Source organism: Podarcis melisellensis (assembly GCF_964234715.1).
Source record: "Podarcis melisellensis genome assembly, chromosome: 17".
Taxonomy (NCBI): Eukaryota; Metazoa; Chordata; class Lepidosauria; order Squamata; family Lacertidae; genus Podarcis; species Podarcis melisellensis.
The window spans coordinates 5369086-5386239 of record NC_138534.1 but is presented as its reverse complement, the minus strand read 5'-3'; the positions used below and the strand labels follow the sequence as shown (position 1 = coordinate 5386239).

Genomic DNA, 17154 nt, shown 5'->3' with positions numbered 1-17154 from the left:
AAATGAGACCTTGAGTTTGATGAAGATGTCAACCCAGTGTGCAGCAGCTCTGAAAAAGACAAATCCATGCTAGGAATAATTAGGAAGTGAATTGAAAAGAAAGCTGCTGATGTCACAGTGCTGTTATACAACTCTTCATTTGGAACTATGTGTACCGTTCTGGTTGCCTCACATCAAACAGGATATTGTGGAGTTGGAAAAGGTCCAGAAAACGGCAACCAAAAGGGGTTTGTGTGACATTTCTATGAGGAAATGTTGCAGCATTTGGGACTTGTTAGTTTTTTTAAAAAAGGTGAGTAGGAGGGGACATGCTAGAAGTGTGTAAAACTATGTATAGCATACAGGGAGTGGATAAAGTTTTTCTCCCTCATTGCCCTAGAACTCGTGGACATCAATTGAAGCTAAATGATGGAAGATTCAGGACAGAGAAAACAAAGTCCTTCTTCACACAGTGCATAGTGAAAACTGAAAACAGGATGTTGAACTAGGGGGGCCTCTGGCCTGATCCTGCAGGCCTCTTCTTATGTTTTTAATGAACATGACTTGGGTTCATTAATCTCAATGGGTCTACTCTAAGTGGAATTAGCATTGGGTACAACCCTGAACCTAGACAGCATCTTAAAAAGCAGAGACATCACCTTGCCAACAAAGGTCCGTATAGTAAAAGCTATGGTTTTCCCAGTAGTGATGTATGGAAGTGAGAGCTGGACCATAAAGAAGGCTGGTCGCCGAAGAATTGATGCTTTTGAATTATGGTGCTGGAGGAGACTCTTGAGAATCCCATGGACTGCAAGAAGATCAAACCTATCCATTCTTAAAGAGATCAGCCCTGAGTGCTCACTGGAAGGACAGATCCTGAAGCTGAGGCTCCAATACTTTGGCCACCTCACGAGAAGAGAAGACCCCCTGGAAAAGACCCTGATGCTGGGAAAGATGGAGGGCACAAGGAGAAGGGGACAGAGGATGAGATGGTTGGATAGTGTTCTCAAAGATACAAGCATGAGTTTGACCAAACTGCGGGAGGCAGTGGAAGACAGGAGTGCCTGGCGTGCTCTGGTCCAAGGGGTCGCGAAGAGCCGGACACGACTAAACAACAACAACAACCCTGAAACCTTAAAGAATTGTATCTGTAGCAGAAGTATTAATATGAACAACATTATTAAAAGACGCTCCTCAAATTTCCTTCAAAAGTCCAAATGAGAAAACTGACAGAAAGCAGAAGACAGGCAGTGTCCTTGGTCAATGGGGACATTGGGATAATACAAATACTTCAGAAATGTTTGCACTGATGGAATGATCAGAAGAGGGAGATATGCTCCTCAAATTCTCTTCTAGCATCTGTTATTGTTTGCTTGGATTTCAGTGAGTGTACTCTGAGTAGGACTAGTATTAGATACATCCCTAAGTCTCCTACAACCTTTTCTTTAGATATTAAGGCTGTAATCCTGACTCAATTTACCTGGTAATACAGCCCAGTGAATTCAGTGGGACTTACTTCTGAGTAGATAGCGTTGGGATTGCACTTTTACACACTTACATACCCTTTAGAAAGCCCCATTGAACACAGTGAGACTGGTTTGGGTAAACGTGTAGGCTTGCATTGCATGTTTTGAACTGTTAAATCTGGTCTACTATAGGACAGCTAGCAGGGACCTTCAAATTCAAACCCCATCCACCCAGGCTTAAGCTGGAACCAGTGATGATGGGACTTGTAGCCCAACAACATCAGATTCTCCTTTACTAGAACCATTTTGGTTTTGTTATGTCTTTAACCAAAAGCATCAGCAGTCCTTTTGCTCCTGAATCATCTTGACAACCCCAGGCAGCTGTAAACTTGGTTATTCATTTGTCCTCTAAACACCAAACATCACTCTGCTACTTCTGTCCCGTCCTGTTCTCTTTGTCCGAGTATTAAATATTTCTGGATGTGTCAAGCTGAAAGTCTCTAATAATAATAATAATAATAATAATAATAATAATAATAATAATAATAATAAAAAACCATCAGATCTAACTTGAGATTAAACACACTATTAAATGTTGGCGTTTTAACAGAGAAACTGTTGTCCAGTTTCCTAGCACACCTTTCTTAAGAATTCAGCAGACACCAAACTTTTGCAAAGAAAATTCTCATCTCCTACTGGACTGTGGTGGATTTTGTCTTCTGTTGTATTTGATGTGGTGCAAAACACCTGCAATCTGCCTTTGCTCTTTAAGAGCTCGGTGGGGACAGACCAAAATCCTATCTAATCCTCTTTCCAGTGTGCCCAATCAAATGCCCCAAGAAGCCCATAGACAGCATATGAGGACAACAGTCCTCGCCCAGAGGGAAGAAGTTCCGCTGATGTCCATGGAAGTCAATCCCAGGTAAACATGCATCAAGCTTTAGTGCAAAATGCAGAGTTTTAAAATGACAAAAGAGACGGGGGCAGTGCGGAGTATTTATGTCTCCTAATTCAGGGGTAGCAAATATGGTGCACCCCAGATGTTGCTGGACTCCAACTCTGGTCAGCCCCAGCCAGCCTGACCAATGGTGAGGGATGATGGGAGTTGTAGTCTAGCAACATTTGGAGGCACTGCACTGGCAACCATTGTCCCCTAATTCATTCATACTTTTTTAAGGAGAGGGGAGAAAAAGATTATTTGTTTAAAATGGTTTAGGGTTGTATCCAGGGTTAGTCCTATTTAGAGGACACCTATAGATTAATGGTAGGGACACGGGTGGCGCTGTGGTCTAAACCACAGAGCCTAGTGCTTGCCGATCAGAAGGTCGGCGGTTTGAATCTCCGCAACGGGGTAAGCTCCCGTTACTCAGTCCCAGCTCTTGCCAACCTAGCAGTTCGAAAGCACGTCAAAGTGCAAGTAGATAAATAGGTACTGCTCCGGCGGGAAGGTAAACGGCGTTTCCGTGCACTGCTCTGGTTCACCAGAAGTGGCTTAGTCATACTGGCCACATGACCCAGAAGCTGTACGCCAGCTCGCTTGGCCAGTAAAGTGAGATGAGCATCACAACCCCAGAGTCATCTGTGACTGGACCTAATGGTCAGGGGTCCCTTTAGCTTTATAGATTCATTAATTTCAGTAGATCTACTCTAACTTGGTTATATATAGTCCTTTGCAGCCATTGACCTCAGACCCACTAAAGCTCAGACCTTGTGATCAACAAAGTCTAATTGACAAGTCAGCTATGCGGAAATTGTTCCCAAATCATCAGTGCAGCATGATTCTATGCAAGTTTACTTAGAAGCAAACCCCGCTATGTTCAATGTGGGGTTCAGTGTATTTAAATTTGCAGTCAACTCTTAGGTATATTTCTTTTGAATTAAGTCCCAGTGGGGTTTACTTCCAAGTAGGAACGGGTGGCGCTGTGGTCTGAACCACCAGGCCTCTTGGGCTTGCTGATCAGAAGGGCGGCAGTTCAAATCTGCACTACGGGGTGAGCTCCTGTTGCTTTGTCCCAGCTCCTGCCAACCTAGCAGTTTGAAAGCACACCAGTGTAAGTAGATAAATAGATACCGCTGTGGTGGGAAGGTAAATGGCATTTCTGTGCGCTCTGGTTTCTGTCATGGTGTTCCGTTGCTCCAGAAGCAGTTTAGTCATGCTGGCCACATGACCCAGAAAGCTGTCTGTGGACAAATGCCGGCTCTCTCGGCCTGAAAGCAAGATGAACGTCACACCCCATAGCCGCCTTTGCCTGGACTTAACTGTCCAGGGGTCCTTTACATTTACCTTACTTCCAAGTAAATGTTTAGTGCATTTCACATAGAATCACAGTTGGAAGGGACCCTGAGGGTCATCTAGTCCAGAAATATGCAGCTCTCCCTTATGGGGATCGAACTTGCAACTTTGGTGTTGTCAGCACCACGCTCTAACCAAGGACACAAAGTGTTATATCTGCCGAGCAGGAAATGAAAGAAAGGAGACAGATCTACTTGAGGACCTCTGGGTGACCAACAGTGGATCAGGAAGGATTTCTGACTCCCAGTTGTTTAACTTTAGGAAGAACAAAATAACTCCCCTGCCCCAAAATGAGCCAATCTGTTGTGGCCCTTTTGGTCCGCGAAAGGAAAGGAAACCCAATTCCTAGACTCAGCATATGCTCAGAGGCACCTTGCTTTTTAATCCCAGCTGTGTGCCTTTGTGTGCATCTGCTCTGAGTGGAAATCTTGGGGTTTCTAGAAGAAAGCAAAGCAGATTTTTCCCCAAGGCAGCACAATGCAAACTGCTTTGAGGTTTTTTGGGGAGGATTTTAAGCAATCAAACAGGCTATAAAGTTTATGAAATAACTGAAAAAGCCTGAAGCCCTCCCGGGCTCCCATTCCGTGCGCCCAGAGGTGCTTTGGGTGGGAGCCAACCCACTTCAAGGCCAAGAGGAGGGTCAAGGCTGCCGGGCACACGCGCCTCCTTGGATCCTCGCCACGTCCAAGCGGCTCAAGTTGATCTTTCCCGGTCGCGCGTGGAAAGGAAAAGCCCAGCCCGGCTCCGCCCCCCGCTTCCCGCCCCTCCAGTTGCGTCGGCTCATTTGCATAGAGGGCCAAAGGGAGACCTTTCATTGGCCGCCGCGGCGAGAGATGCAAATAAGCCGAGCCGCCTGAAAGGCCGGGTGCGTAAAAGCGCAGAAAGGAGTTCTCGGCTGGTCGACTTAGGAGCGGAACTGGCGAAGCACTTGGAGCAGCTATGCAGCGCCGGGGCGTCCGCTTGAGCCGCGCTTGAGCCGCCTGCGCTTCTGCGGGCATCGGTCCGGGCTCGAGATCGCGGACGAGGCAGCCCTGCTGGGGACGATGGTCCCGGAGCGGAGCGAAGTCGCTTGGAGTTCCGCAGGTAAGGCGTGCGCGCCCGTCTCCCCCGCTGGTGAAGGTTTCCTCCAAGGCTCGCGCGCCTCTTGGAGTGGGGTCGGGTCTGGAGGCGCGGATTTGCTCAATGAGGATAGCTGCTTGCCCTCCAGACCCGGCTTCCCTAGGGCGCCCATACGAGGCACCGGCTTGTCGCGTTCAGATGCATACTATAATAATAATAATTTATTATTTATACCCCGCCCAACTGGCTGGTTTTCCCCACACATGCTGTGTGTGTGTGTGTGTGTGTACACACACACATATATAACGTTGCCAAACCTATTGTAAATGGAGTACCCAGTACCTCTGCAAAGCAGTTGCCATAAATAAAGTAGAGTAACTTTTATTTCAGTCCTGGGCTGTTGAAATGTAAATGTATCTGAACGCGGCAAGCGTGTGCCTCGCATAGTTGCATGTGTGTGTGTGTTTATTCATTCATTACATTTATATCCCGCCTTTCCTGCAATCTGCTCAAAGCGGGGTACATAACTTCTGCCCATACTTGCTACCATAAGTGTCAACTCCCTGGGTGCCCGAGCATCCCTAAAATTCCCCATGAAGGAGCTGGGCACCCACAGATTTCGGCGCCACGGTCGCGGGGCCAAGTTGGCACTCCTGCTTGCTATCCCTTCAACAACTCTGCGAAGTACGTCCGTTACGCTGAGGCAGTGACCCAAGGTCACCCAGCGAGTTTGGTGACCGAGTCTGGGGGTTTGAACCCCGGTCTCCCAGGGCCTGGTGCAGCGCTCTAACCGCTACACCACTTTGTCTCTCATCTCCCTGTCCGTGTGCTCCCCAAAACTTAATGCGTGAAGAGTTCCTGCGCTTTTTCAACGCACGGGATCCTATCCAACTTTCCTTTATTGCACCCTCCCCCCGCTAAAGTTTTGGATGCTGGGGCGCTTCCAAAGGCGCAGGAGCAGAACCAGTGCAATGGTTGGTGGGAATTAATAATAATACTCCCTGACCACTCCATTCCCATCCTAAACTGGGTCGCCCGCAGTGGGTGTAAGGCGGAGGAAAAGGGGAAACTGCAAGATGCGCCTTCTCGCTCGTGGCTGCAGGATAGGGCGCATCTCTGTGCATTTTTCCTCTTCTGTTCCTCTGCCCTGTTGGGTTCCTTTGCAGAAAGCTTCGGTAGTAGCGGAGACCTGCTTTCCTTCTCTGCTGCAGATCGCCCTGGTTCTTCGTCCGTCTCCCTCTCACTTCCTCGCCAGTCGCCCCTCCTTTCTTCTTTCCTCTCGACACCCTTTTCGGACAGGGCTGCCGGTTCCTTGGAAAGGTGGGCGCCTCCTCGGAAGCCCTTTCCCCCAGTTGCTGTCCACCGGACCTGGGGGTTAGGGGTGCGCCTAAGGCAACTCTGGGGTTTGGGCCCTGGAGAAACAGGGGTGGGCAATGCCTTAAAACCTGGAATAGCTCGGTTGGGAGAGCATGAGACTCTTAATGTTGTGAGTTCGAGCCCCGTTTGGGGCAAAATATTCCTGCACTTGCAGCGGGTTGGACTAGATGACCCCGCGAGGTCCCTTCCAATTTACAACATCTCTATACTAAATGGGAGTTATGCGAGGGGAGAAACGAAGTGATGTTCCACAGATGCGCCCTTTTTCTGCCTCCCTTTCTCCTTGTAAAAAAGCCACCTTTTGCGCAATCCTTCTTTTGCACAATGGTTTTAGGCAGCGGGGTCCCCTATTCCCGTGGCGTCTGGTTACCTTGCGTGCCCCGTAACCTGATGCACACAACACAGGGAAAGCGGGCAGGCGACTCAGAGGGAAGGTCGGAGGAGCAGTCTGGGTGGTGAAATGCCTGGAAGCGGCGAGGGCGACTCTCTGCTGCCCCCCACCGAAGAAAGTGCGCGCGAGAAAGGGCGAGTCAGTTCGCAAACGCGTTAAGCATCCCTGCTCTCCCACTCCGGTGAGAAACTCCGCGGTATGCAGCCGTGGCTGGTTTGGATTCCTGTTAGATGAGATGTGCGGCATCTTTGTCATGCTTGCTTTATTTACAAACACATGCGAGCGGAGCGTGAGTTCAGCAAAGAGGTCGCATTACCTCCAGCTAGATGGAAACTCTCTTTTTCCAAATTGCCTACTGCTCTTTCTTTCCCCCTGGTTCAGACACGCCTCCCCCCCCCCTCCATCCCCTGGAGGGATATCTCCTCCCCTGATAACTCATTCAAAAACAGAGGATTTCCCATAAACAACCTCCTAACCTTTACCTCCCATTGGTGAATCATCAGGCAAACATCCTGGATTCTCACCTTGCCCCATCTGCCTAACAAACGAACTCCTTTCTCATGCTATCTGTGGGATGGGCTTTTGCCTCAAGCAAAAGAAGCGCAGCTGAATGTGACCTAGTTTGAGTTGCTAATTCTTTGCTTCCTGAAGGGACTCTTGTGCCTTTTAAGCCCTTTGTCATGGGAAGCTTCCTCCATCTCCTCTTGCATTCCAAGCGCTGCAAACTGCAGGCAGAGCGCTGTTGTGCTCAGCTCCTCCTGCTTGCATGCTTCTGGCAAACATCTGGCTGGCTGGCCACCTTGAGAGCAAGATGCTGGAGTTAATTTGCCATTGGCCTCATCCAGTGGCGTAGCGTGGGTTGTCAGCACCCGGGGCAAGGCAAGTAATTTGCACCCCCTAACCCATAGATTTGCGCTCCCTAACCCGTGGATTTGCGCACCCTAACCCTAACCCCCAGATGTTGCGCCCAGTGCGGCCAGCCCCCATGCTACGCCACTGGCCTCATCCATCAGGCTCTTCTGGCAAACTGTTCCTATCATAGTTTTGCAGCAAGCAAAATGTGTCAGGGACAGCCTTCCTTCATTGCTGCATGCATCTCCTTCCTGGAGAAAACTTTGCCCATTGACTTCAGCTGTTCAAGGCAAGGAAGCTCCATTCATAAAAAAGGAGTTGGCCACAACACACCCAAGGATCTTAGTCTGCAGCTCTTGCTCTCTCTTTCCTCCCACTTATTGTTTGTATTAAAGCTGGGCTGAGAGGCAGTCAACCAGGAAGTCCAGTTGCACCAGCTGCCAAGCTGGGGAAGCCGGTCTCTGATGGGCAGGAGAGCAGCTGTACTTCCTGTGAGTCACATGCAAGACTCTGGGCGGCTTTGTCATTTACTGAGTTGTCCTGTGTTTAAAGCATGAGAAGCGAGGATCTAAAGCACACACCCCCAACCTTCGGCCCTCCAGATGTTTTGGACTACAATTCCCATCATCCCTGACCACTGGTCCTGTTAGCTAGGGACCATGGGAGTTGTAGGCCAAAACATCTGGAGGGCTGCAGGTTGGGGATGCCTGATCTAAAGTCTCAGAAAATTTGGTTACCGCCTGCCCATCTTCTTTGCTTCCTCCCTAACCCCTTCACTCCAGTGCCTTTAGGACCAAACAATCTGATGTTGGGGATGCCAAAATCCTTTCATGCAGTTAAATAAATGGCAGAGCTCTTCTTTAATTTCTGGAAACTGCAAGTGGAGAGAGTGCTCTTGTGTTTAGGTTTCCCAGAGGCATTGGACTTGATGGACCACTGACCAGATACAGCAATCTTCTCTTATGTTTTCTTCATAGCAGCTGTATAGCGGGCAGGAGATAGACAGGCAAGCCTTTCTCGGGCCCGGAGATGCAGAAATGAGGAAAGCTTCACTTCTTGCAAGACGGGGGCACCTGTGGCCCTGCAGGTGCTGCTGGACTACAGCTCTCATTAACCCCAACCAGTATAGCCAATAGCTGAGGATGATGGGAGTTGGAGTCCAGCAACACCTGCAGGGCCACAGGTGCCCCATCCCTGGTGGGAGTGCATCTTTTTCCTCTGCTTGGGAAGTTTGGAGGAGTCGCTCTGAATTTGGGAGCCTTTTGCAGTGTCCTTGAACTCAAATTCTTCTTGGAGGCAGTGATGCAGTGCGGTCGTTTTAGCCTCTGGCCCCAGTGGATTGACAGGAGAGAGTCCTTCTCTAGATGCTCATGTGGGCATTACTTTCCTCCCTCCAATACAGTGGAGTGGTAAGCAGACCCTGTTTCATTTGAGGGTCCTTCTGCTTAGTGGGGGCCCCAGAGTCTTGCCCTCGCAGTGCCACTCCAGGAGCCATCAGAACTGTTCCTGGATCTGGAACACCGGTTGGAACAAGAATGAACAGAAGCCTAGTATGGTGCTGTCATGGTGAAACAGCTACAGCAACGTCCTGGTGTGAATCCAGCCCCAGTAACTTTGTCATCTACTCATTTCTCTCTAGGTAAAGACAAAGAATCCTTTGAAGCTCTGTATAAGCAAGGCAGCTTGCTGGGCAAAGGCGGCTTTGGGATGGTCTACGCTGGACACAGGATTGCTGATGGACTGCAGGTGAGACTTTGTGATGGGAATGGCTGCTGGCGGGGCACTTCGCACGTGATGCAGCAGCAAGTGTAAGCTTGCAACTGTGTATGGCAGGGGTCAGCAACCTAAGACCCATGGGCCACAAGCAGCCCATAGGGGTCATTTAACCGGCCCCCGAACCAAGCCGCCCACTTGCCTGGCTAAACCAGCGCAGCATGGCACAGGGACTCGCTTCCGCAGCGCCAGAAATCGCAGGTGCTCATGCTCAGGCCCACAGAGTGATCTCCACTGGAGTGAACCGGCCCAGGCGAGGTAAACCTTGCCGACCCCTGGTGTATGGGGTATTCCCAAAACATGGAGTGGGGAGGAGGAAAGGGAATATCATTCTGTTGGGCCACCAGAAATGCCTGTGCTAAGACAATCTCCTTAGTGTTACGTTGAATTCCACCCAGAGAATTTGCCAGGTTCGGGGAATGTTGCTAAAAGAGAAATTCTGCAGTCCTGATCTAATGAAAGTCTGGCTCCGATCCTGCTTCAGTCTCTGTGGGTGGAGGGGGTTTACAAGCTCTTATCTCTCTTGTGTTTTATCCCATAGGTTGCAATCAAGCATGTTGCCAGGAATAAAGTTTCACACTGGGCAGAGCTGGTGAGTTTGTTCGAAAAGCGTTCACCTTCCGTACTGAAGCAACATTCTGTTGACTCCTTAGTTACCCCTGAACTCCTTGTACTAAGTTTATTCTTTGTCTTCCTTTTGCAGCCTAACAGGGCAGTGGTGCCTCTGGAAGTGGCGCTGATGAAGCTCGTGTGCTCAGGATCTGGCCACCGGGGCGTGATTCGCCTCCTGGACTGGTATGAAGGCCCCGAAGGCTTTTTCCTCATACTGGAGAAGCCCGAGAACTGCCAGGATCTCTTTGACTATGTGACTGAGCAGGGCCCTCTCCCTGAGAAACTCTGCCGCCAGTTCTTCCGCCAGGTGGTGGAAGCCGCTCGCCACTGCCACGAAAAGGGGGTGGTGCATCGGGACATCAAGGACGAGAACATCCTGGTGGATTTGCGCACCGGCAACCTCAAGCTGATTGACTTTGGTTCTGGAGCTTTGCTGAGAGAGTCTGCCTACACAGAGTTTGATGGTGAGTGTCAAGGTACTGGAGCGTTTTTCCACCTTGGAGGGAAGTGAGACCTAAGGGCTCTGGCAGTGGAAAGCTGGGAGCTGCAACTGCTGAGAGCCCATATCAAAACAGGAGAATTTACTTCTCAGTTCTACTTCCCAGGGTACTTTTGTCCCCTTGGAGATGGTTGGGATCCTAGTTTAGAAGACAGAGTCTCTAACTTCTGAGCTTGCTTCGAGGTGTGGCCTGTGTTTATTTATTTGTTATGAATTATTTGAAGTCCCAGTAACTGGAGGTTTAAGAAACCCACAAAGCCAGATCCTGCATGAAAATCTGCTCAGTAGGCCTTACAGCCCACCCTGTCAAAAGCAGGGACTTCTCAATCATGGCACTGTTATTATTGCTTAGAAAAGCCAGTCTTGCTAAATCTGGTGAGTTTCAGGAAACGACAATGGCTGTCCTGTTCAGCGAAAGCTCACTAGGCAAAATTATTGCCAAGATTGTCTTTCAGAATCTGGTTCTGATTATTTGTTACTACATCACTTGTTGTTCTATCAGCATTGCTGGGTTTATTTTATTTTTTAACACACTCTTTCTATTTTTTCCTGCTTTAATTGCTATAGAAGTGGGCTTTAATTTGTTTTAAATGCAATATTTAGAGGAGTTTTTTGGGTTTTTTTGTAAAAAATGAATGTATCTTAGGTTTGGAACGATTGGTAACCTGTTGGCTTCTCTCACCATCTCAGGTACCCGTGTGTACAGCCCACCAGAGTGGGTGGAATCCCAGCAGTACCATGCCCTGCCAGCCACAGTCTGGTCATTGGGGATCCTCCTCTATGACATGGTGTGTGGCGATATCCCCTTCGAACGGGATGAGGAGATTCTGGCTGCAACTGTGGAGTTCCGCACCCCTGTGTCTGCTGGTGAGTGTGTCTGCAAACTGAGGAGGTCTAGTTATAAACCCAACAATAAGTTGAATTTGAAATGGTTGTTACATTTTCCCTACTCGTGCTGATCCGGCCTCTCGACTGCAGGGCCATTTACCCTTTGAGAAGGACTTGGGTGGCTCTTGATATGATTTTCTTGTAAGCCACCTAGAAAGGAAGAAAAAATCCTAAACTGTTCAAGATTCCCCATCTCTCCTTCATTTTTAGCTTGTGCCTAAAAGTTCATAGGGACATGGGTGGCGCTGTGGGTTAAACCACAGAGCCTAGGCCTTGCCGATCAGAAGGTCGGCGGTTCGAATCCCTGCGACGGGGTGAGCTCCCGTTGCTCGGTCCCTGCTCCTAGTACTTCAAAAGCACGTCAAAGTGCAAGTAGATAAATAGGTACCGCTCCGGTGGGAAGGTAAACTGCGTTTCCGTGCGCTGCTCTGGTTCGCCAGAAGCGGCTTAGTCATGCTAGCCACATGACCCGGAAGCTGTACGCTGGCTCCCTCGGCCAGTAAAGCGAGATGAGCGCCGCAACCCCAGAGTCGGCCACGACTGCACCTAATGGCCAGGGGTCCCTTTACCTTTTAAAAGTTCACACCCCATTTCTACCTATCCCACAGCCCTAAGGACTAGTGACTTTGTTGTGTGTGTGTATGTGTACCTTTTAAAGAAGGAATTTCATTCTCAGTTTCTCAAATTGGTAAATCCTTGATTGAATCCCTGCAATCTCAAATTCAGATTATAGTGTACAAATGCCTAACTGGCACAGGGTGGCGGAATGCCTTTGCAAGCCAAGGCTCCTATATATCCTTGTAATGTTGGCTCTTCTACTTTCCCAGACTGCCAAGATCTAATCCGATGGTGCTTATCTCTGGAACCTTCTGAACGGCCAACGCTGGAGCAAGTGCTGTTGCACTCCTGGCTAAAGCTTGACCCTCTTCTTCAGCCTGAAGAACTGCAGAGCCTAGCAAGCCCTCGGGCCACAGTTTGCAACAGCAGCGGCTGAGAGACTTAAAACCCCTTCTCTTTTCTTCTCTCCTCCCCCTCTGCGATGGGGAGGTGGTGCTAATTTGCTACCGCTGAACCTCAGGCAGCCAGGCTTGGTCACTGGCTGAGAAAGAGTTAACCTGGTTCTACAGGTGTGTGTGTGTGTGTGTGCGTGTTAAAGAGTTTCCCTCTTGTCTAGAGCCACAACTGGGTAGAGAATTCAGATGTCGCAGTGCAAAGTCCTCTCAGCTGCCCAAAGGATGTTTGAATTCTGGGCCTGCCCAGCAATCAGACGTAATTGTACGTGTAAATACTTGTGTATTGCAATTTTTCAGCCTTTTGGAAGAAAAGGATTCTGGGGTAGGTTTTTGCTGCCCTATCGTGTGTGTGTGTGTGCTAATTTTTAAAAAGGAAATGTTTGCAGATAAATTTTGCTCAATGAAATCTGAATGGAAATCTACTTAATAAAATTTATTTTGTGAAAGTGAATCCTTGCTCATTTCAGGTGAAGGGCTGTTTGTCTGACTGAATTTACATATGGGAGGCTTGCAACATCTAATGTGGAAGTCAAACCATACATTAGATTTCTCTCCCTAGAGTCTATCCTACATTTAACACTCAGATGTCACAAATGCGAAACAAACACTTGGATGTGTCCGTCTTAATTCCAACAGGGTTTGACCATGACCCCCAAACAGCCCACTGTCCCCATAACTGCATTAGTCACTTTGAGGTATCATAATTGTTCTGGAGACAAAACTCCTTTGTCTTCTTGTTCTATAATTGACCTCACAATGGAGACTGAGAAGGTGGTTGATAAGCCAAAACCGTATTCTACTATTACAGTAGTGATGTATGGAAGTGAGAGCTGGACCATAAAGAAGGCTGATCGCCGAAGAATTGATGCTTTTGAATTCTGGTGCTGGAGGAGACTCTTGAGAGTCCCATGGACTGCAAGATGATCAAACCTATCCATTCTGAAGGAAATCAGCCCTGAGTGCTCACTGGAAGGACAGATTGTGAAGCTGAGGCTCCAAGACTTTGGCCACCTCATGAGAAGAGAAGACTCCCTGGAAAAGACCCTGATGTTGGGAAAGATGGAGGGCACAAGGAGAAGGGGACGACAGAGGACGAGATGGTTGGACAGTGTTCTCTTCTTCTTTTTTTTAATAAAATTTTTATTAAGGTTTTCACATTACAAAAAGAAAAAGAAAAAATACAAAATACAAAATAAAAATTGTTAAAAACAATCAATCTTTCCATCACATTATTTTTCATTTACTTATTTCTCGGACCTCCTCATACCACCCTTTTTTGTATTCCAAATCGAATTATTAATTCAACAATTTCTTTCCCTCTTTGTGCTACCCAAATCTTATTCTTAAATTATTACAATCTTAATTTTTTTCTTATATAGACCCATTTTTTCATATTCTTTTAACCCATTACAGCTAGAAACCTCTTAGTTCCAATCCAACATTATTCTAAAATTCATTAATTTTGCAATATCTCTGTAAATACAGTAGTCTTTAAATTTCTTCCAATCTTCTTCCACTAACTCTTCTCCCTGATCTCGGATCCTGCCGGTCATTTCCGCCAATTCCATGTAGTCCATCACCTTCATCTGCCATTCTTCCAAAGTGGGTAGATCTTGTGTCTTCCAATATTTTGCGATGAGTATTCTTGCTGCTGTTGTGGCATACATAACGAAAGTTCTATCCTTCTTTAACACCGATTGGTCAACTATGCCCAGAAGAAAGGCCTCTGGTTTCTTCAAAAGGGTATATTTAAATACCTTTTTCAGTTCATTATATATCATCTCCCAGAAAGCCTTAATCCTTGGGTACGTCCACCAAAGGTGAAAGAATGTGCCTTCATTTTCTCTATATTTCCAACATTTATTATCAGGCAAATGATAAATTTTTGCAAGCTTGACTGGGGTCATGTACCACCTGTAAATCATTTTCATAATATTCTCTCTTAAGGCATTACATGCCGTGAATTTCATACCGGTGTTCCACAGCTGTTCCCAGTCAGCAAACATGATATTATGTCCAACATCTTGTGCCCATTTTATCATAGCAGATTTAACCGTTTCATCCTGAGTATTCCATTTCAACAGCAAGTTATACATCCTTGACAAATTCTTTGTTTTGGGTTCTAACAATTCTGTTTCTAATTTTGATTTTTCCACCTGGAAGCCAATTTTCTTGTCCAAATTATATGCCTCCATTATCTGATAATAATGGAGCCAGTCTCGCACTTTATTCTTTAATTTCTCAAAACTCTGCAGTTTTAGTCTGTCTCCATCTTATTCCAAAATTTCCCAATATTTCGGCCATTTAGCCTCCATATTGAGCTTTTTCTGGGCTTTCGCTTCCATCGGTGACAGCCGGTTGGACAGTGTTCTCGAAGCTACCAGCATGAGTTTGACCAAATTGCGGGAGGCAGTGGAAGACAGGAGTGCCTGGCGTGTTCTGGTCCATGGGGTCACGAAGAGTCGGACACGACTAAACGACTAAACAACAACAACAACTATTACAGCACCTGAAACTTCTATATATTATTAAAATGTAGGGTTGCCATATATCTGGAATTTCCCAGACATGTCTGGGATTAAAGCAGCGAAAATAGCGCTTGAGGGGAATTTCGGAAATTGGCAAAATGTCTGGGATTTTACCCACAGAAGCAGGAAGTGCCTTTTTGGGGAGGTGAATAAAGCTCAACAACTTTTATGTCTGGAATTTTACTTCCTGAAATATGGCAACCCTAATTAAAATGAAGCCTATTGGTCCAAACTCTCAAAGCTGGCATGAAGTGGGGATGATGGGGGAAGCTTTTGGTCTATACAGGCCAGAGTTTTATAAGGTCTTGCAGGCCAAATTTGACCGATGGACATGACGTGATGTCACGCAATGTCTCCAGCATATGGCGAGTTTATGGTGCACATCTGCTATGTTTGTTGTTGTTTAGTCATTTAGTCGTGTCTGACTCTTCGTGACCCCCTGGACCAGAGCATGCCAGGCACCCCTGTCTTCCACTGCCTCCCGCAATTTGGTCAAACTCATGCTGGTAGCTTCGAGAACACTGTCCAACCATCTCTGTCATCCCCTTCTCCTTGTGCCCTCCATCTTTCCCAGCATCAGGGTCTTTTCCAGGGAGTCTTCTCTTCTCATGAGGTGGCCAAAGTATTGGAACCTCAGCTTCAGGATCTGTCCTTCCAGTGAGCACTCAGATTTACATTTTCTTGAGCAAATGAAATGGTCGGAGAAGCAGCTGCCAGTAGAAGAATTATAAGTGATTCACATATTAAGTTTAAAATGTATAACAGATACCTATTATTATTTCAGAGATTCCCATACCTCTTCCCAACATTTGTATGGTAGCAATTTCCTCCTGTCTTTCCCTTCATACTTTTGGGGTTTAAGAGAAATTACAATCTTGCACTACTCGACCCAGGGCTGGCATGAGTGGGATATAGGAAGCTGCCTTTATACAGTATTAGCCACTGGTCAATCTAGCTCATTATTGTCTACACAGACTGGCAGCCACTGTTGAGGTTTTCAGGCAGCCCTAACTGGGGATGCTATTGGGGAATGAACCTGGCACATTCTGCATGCATAACAGCTGCTGCCTTCTCCTGAAGTGCCACTCCTTTTGCTAGAAAAAGAACATTCCAATGCTAGGGAAAAAAATGAATTTATGAAATTAGCAAGGCAAGTTCCAGTAAATCCCGCCCTCAGGGATGTAAGTTTGGGATGTGACGCACACCTGATACTAGCGTCACTCGACTGTTTGCTTGCCCGCCCAAGCACACACTTGCCGGCCACACCCTGACAAGACCTGCGCCATTCGCTTGTCACCTGTGTGCTTGTTTTGTGTACCTGCCCTCGCCTTTCCGGTTGCAACATCCTGTGTAGGAAGTTCTAACCTTTAGGAATGAGCAGCAGGGCAAGGGAACTGGGCGGCAGAAACCCCAAGGTTCAAGGAAGGTTCAGGGAGGACTGACTGGGAAGGGGAAATGGATGTCTCATCACAGCACAGTAAAGTCACTGTAAATTTCAGCAAATGTCAGCCTAAACCTGCTTAAGTGGAATCTAGTCCATGAAAGCTTACGCCGCAGTATATCCATTGCAATACAATCCTATATACTGGTACCTCGGGTTAAGAACTTAATTTGTTCTAGAGGTCCGTTCTTAACCTGAAACTGTTCTTAACCTGAGGTACCACTTTAGGTAATGGGGCCCCCCGCTGCCACTGTGCCACCGGAGCACGATTTCTGTTCTCATCCTGAAACAAAGTTCTTAACCCGAGGTACTATTTCTGGGTTAGCAGAGTTTGTAACCTGGAGCGTCTGTAACCTGAAGCGTCTGTAACCCGAGGTACCACTGTATTATATATTGTTATAAGAATTTTAAGGTCATATATAAAAATAAATAAATGTTCATAACTGTATACATAAACCACATGTCTGAAACCCCACAGAAAAGGTCCTGAACAAATTGACCTCAAATATTTCTCTGCAAGGTCAAATTGGGAAACCTCCCCATTGTCTCTTTCCTCACAAATCCTGTCCTCACAAATCCTGTCTTAAGTGCACATTCAAGATATGAACAGGGTGTGAGCCTGTGACCTGTGACCTAGATTCAGGAATTAAGTAGTTATAATAACAAAAGAGTGGCCAAAACCCAGATAATGCAATCAGGTAACTTGCCAGACAGGAGATAAACAAAGCACTCAGATATCTGTGATGTAGGTATGATGTTTTTGGGGTGGTCTTGGACTCCAGGGCGGGCAATGAAAAATGTCTATATAAGGGCTTGCACTCATGGCTTGGGGTCCTCTTCCTCTCTCCTGCGTGTTGGGGAGTACCCTGTTGCAACAGTTAATAAAGATCAGGCTTACTAGCTGCTTTGCTTCTCAATATTCCCTGGTTGGTCTCTGTTATTTTCTCCTAACGATAGAGAACCTACAAAAGGACTCTATATGG

The 17154-nt window shown here is 47.2% G+C and overlaps 1 protein-coding gene across 1 annotated transcript; it reads left to right on the top strand.

Annotated features, from left to right (window-relative positions):
• The first annotated feature begins 4629 nt into the window (after positions 1-4629).
• On the top strand, positions 4630-12653 carry PIM2 (Pim-2 proto-oncogene, serine/threonine kinase). Its single transcript, XM_081893565.1, has 6 exons — positions 4630-4821; positions 9057-9163; positions 9732-9782; positions 9894-10266; positions 10992-11168; positions 12017-12653. The coding sequence occupies exons 1-6, from the start codon at positions 4782-4784 to the stop codon at positions 12181-12183; spliced, it is 915 nt and encodes a 304-aa protein (XP_081749691.1). The 5' UTR covers positions 4630-4781; the 3' UTR covers positions 12184-12653.
• The last annotated feature ends 4501 nt before the right edge of the window (positions 12654-17154 follow it).

Excerpts from the sequence above, each read along its gene's own strand:
- PIM2 (XM_081893565.1), top strand. The coding sequence starts at position 4,782 with ATGGTCCCGGAGCGGAGCGAAGTCGCTTGGAGTTCCGCAG. Across the intron at positions 10,267-10,991 it reads TGCCTACACAGAGTTTGATG|GTACCCGTGTGTACAGCCCA; the intron begins GTGAGTGTCAAG and ends TCACCATCTCAG. Across the intron at positions 11,169-12,016 it reads CCGCACCCCTGTGTCTGCTG|ACTGCCAAGATCTAATCCGA; the intron begins GTGAGTGTGTCT and ends CTACTTTCCCAG.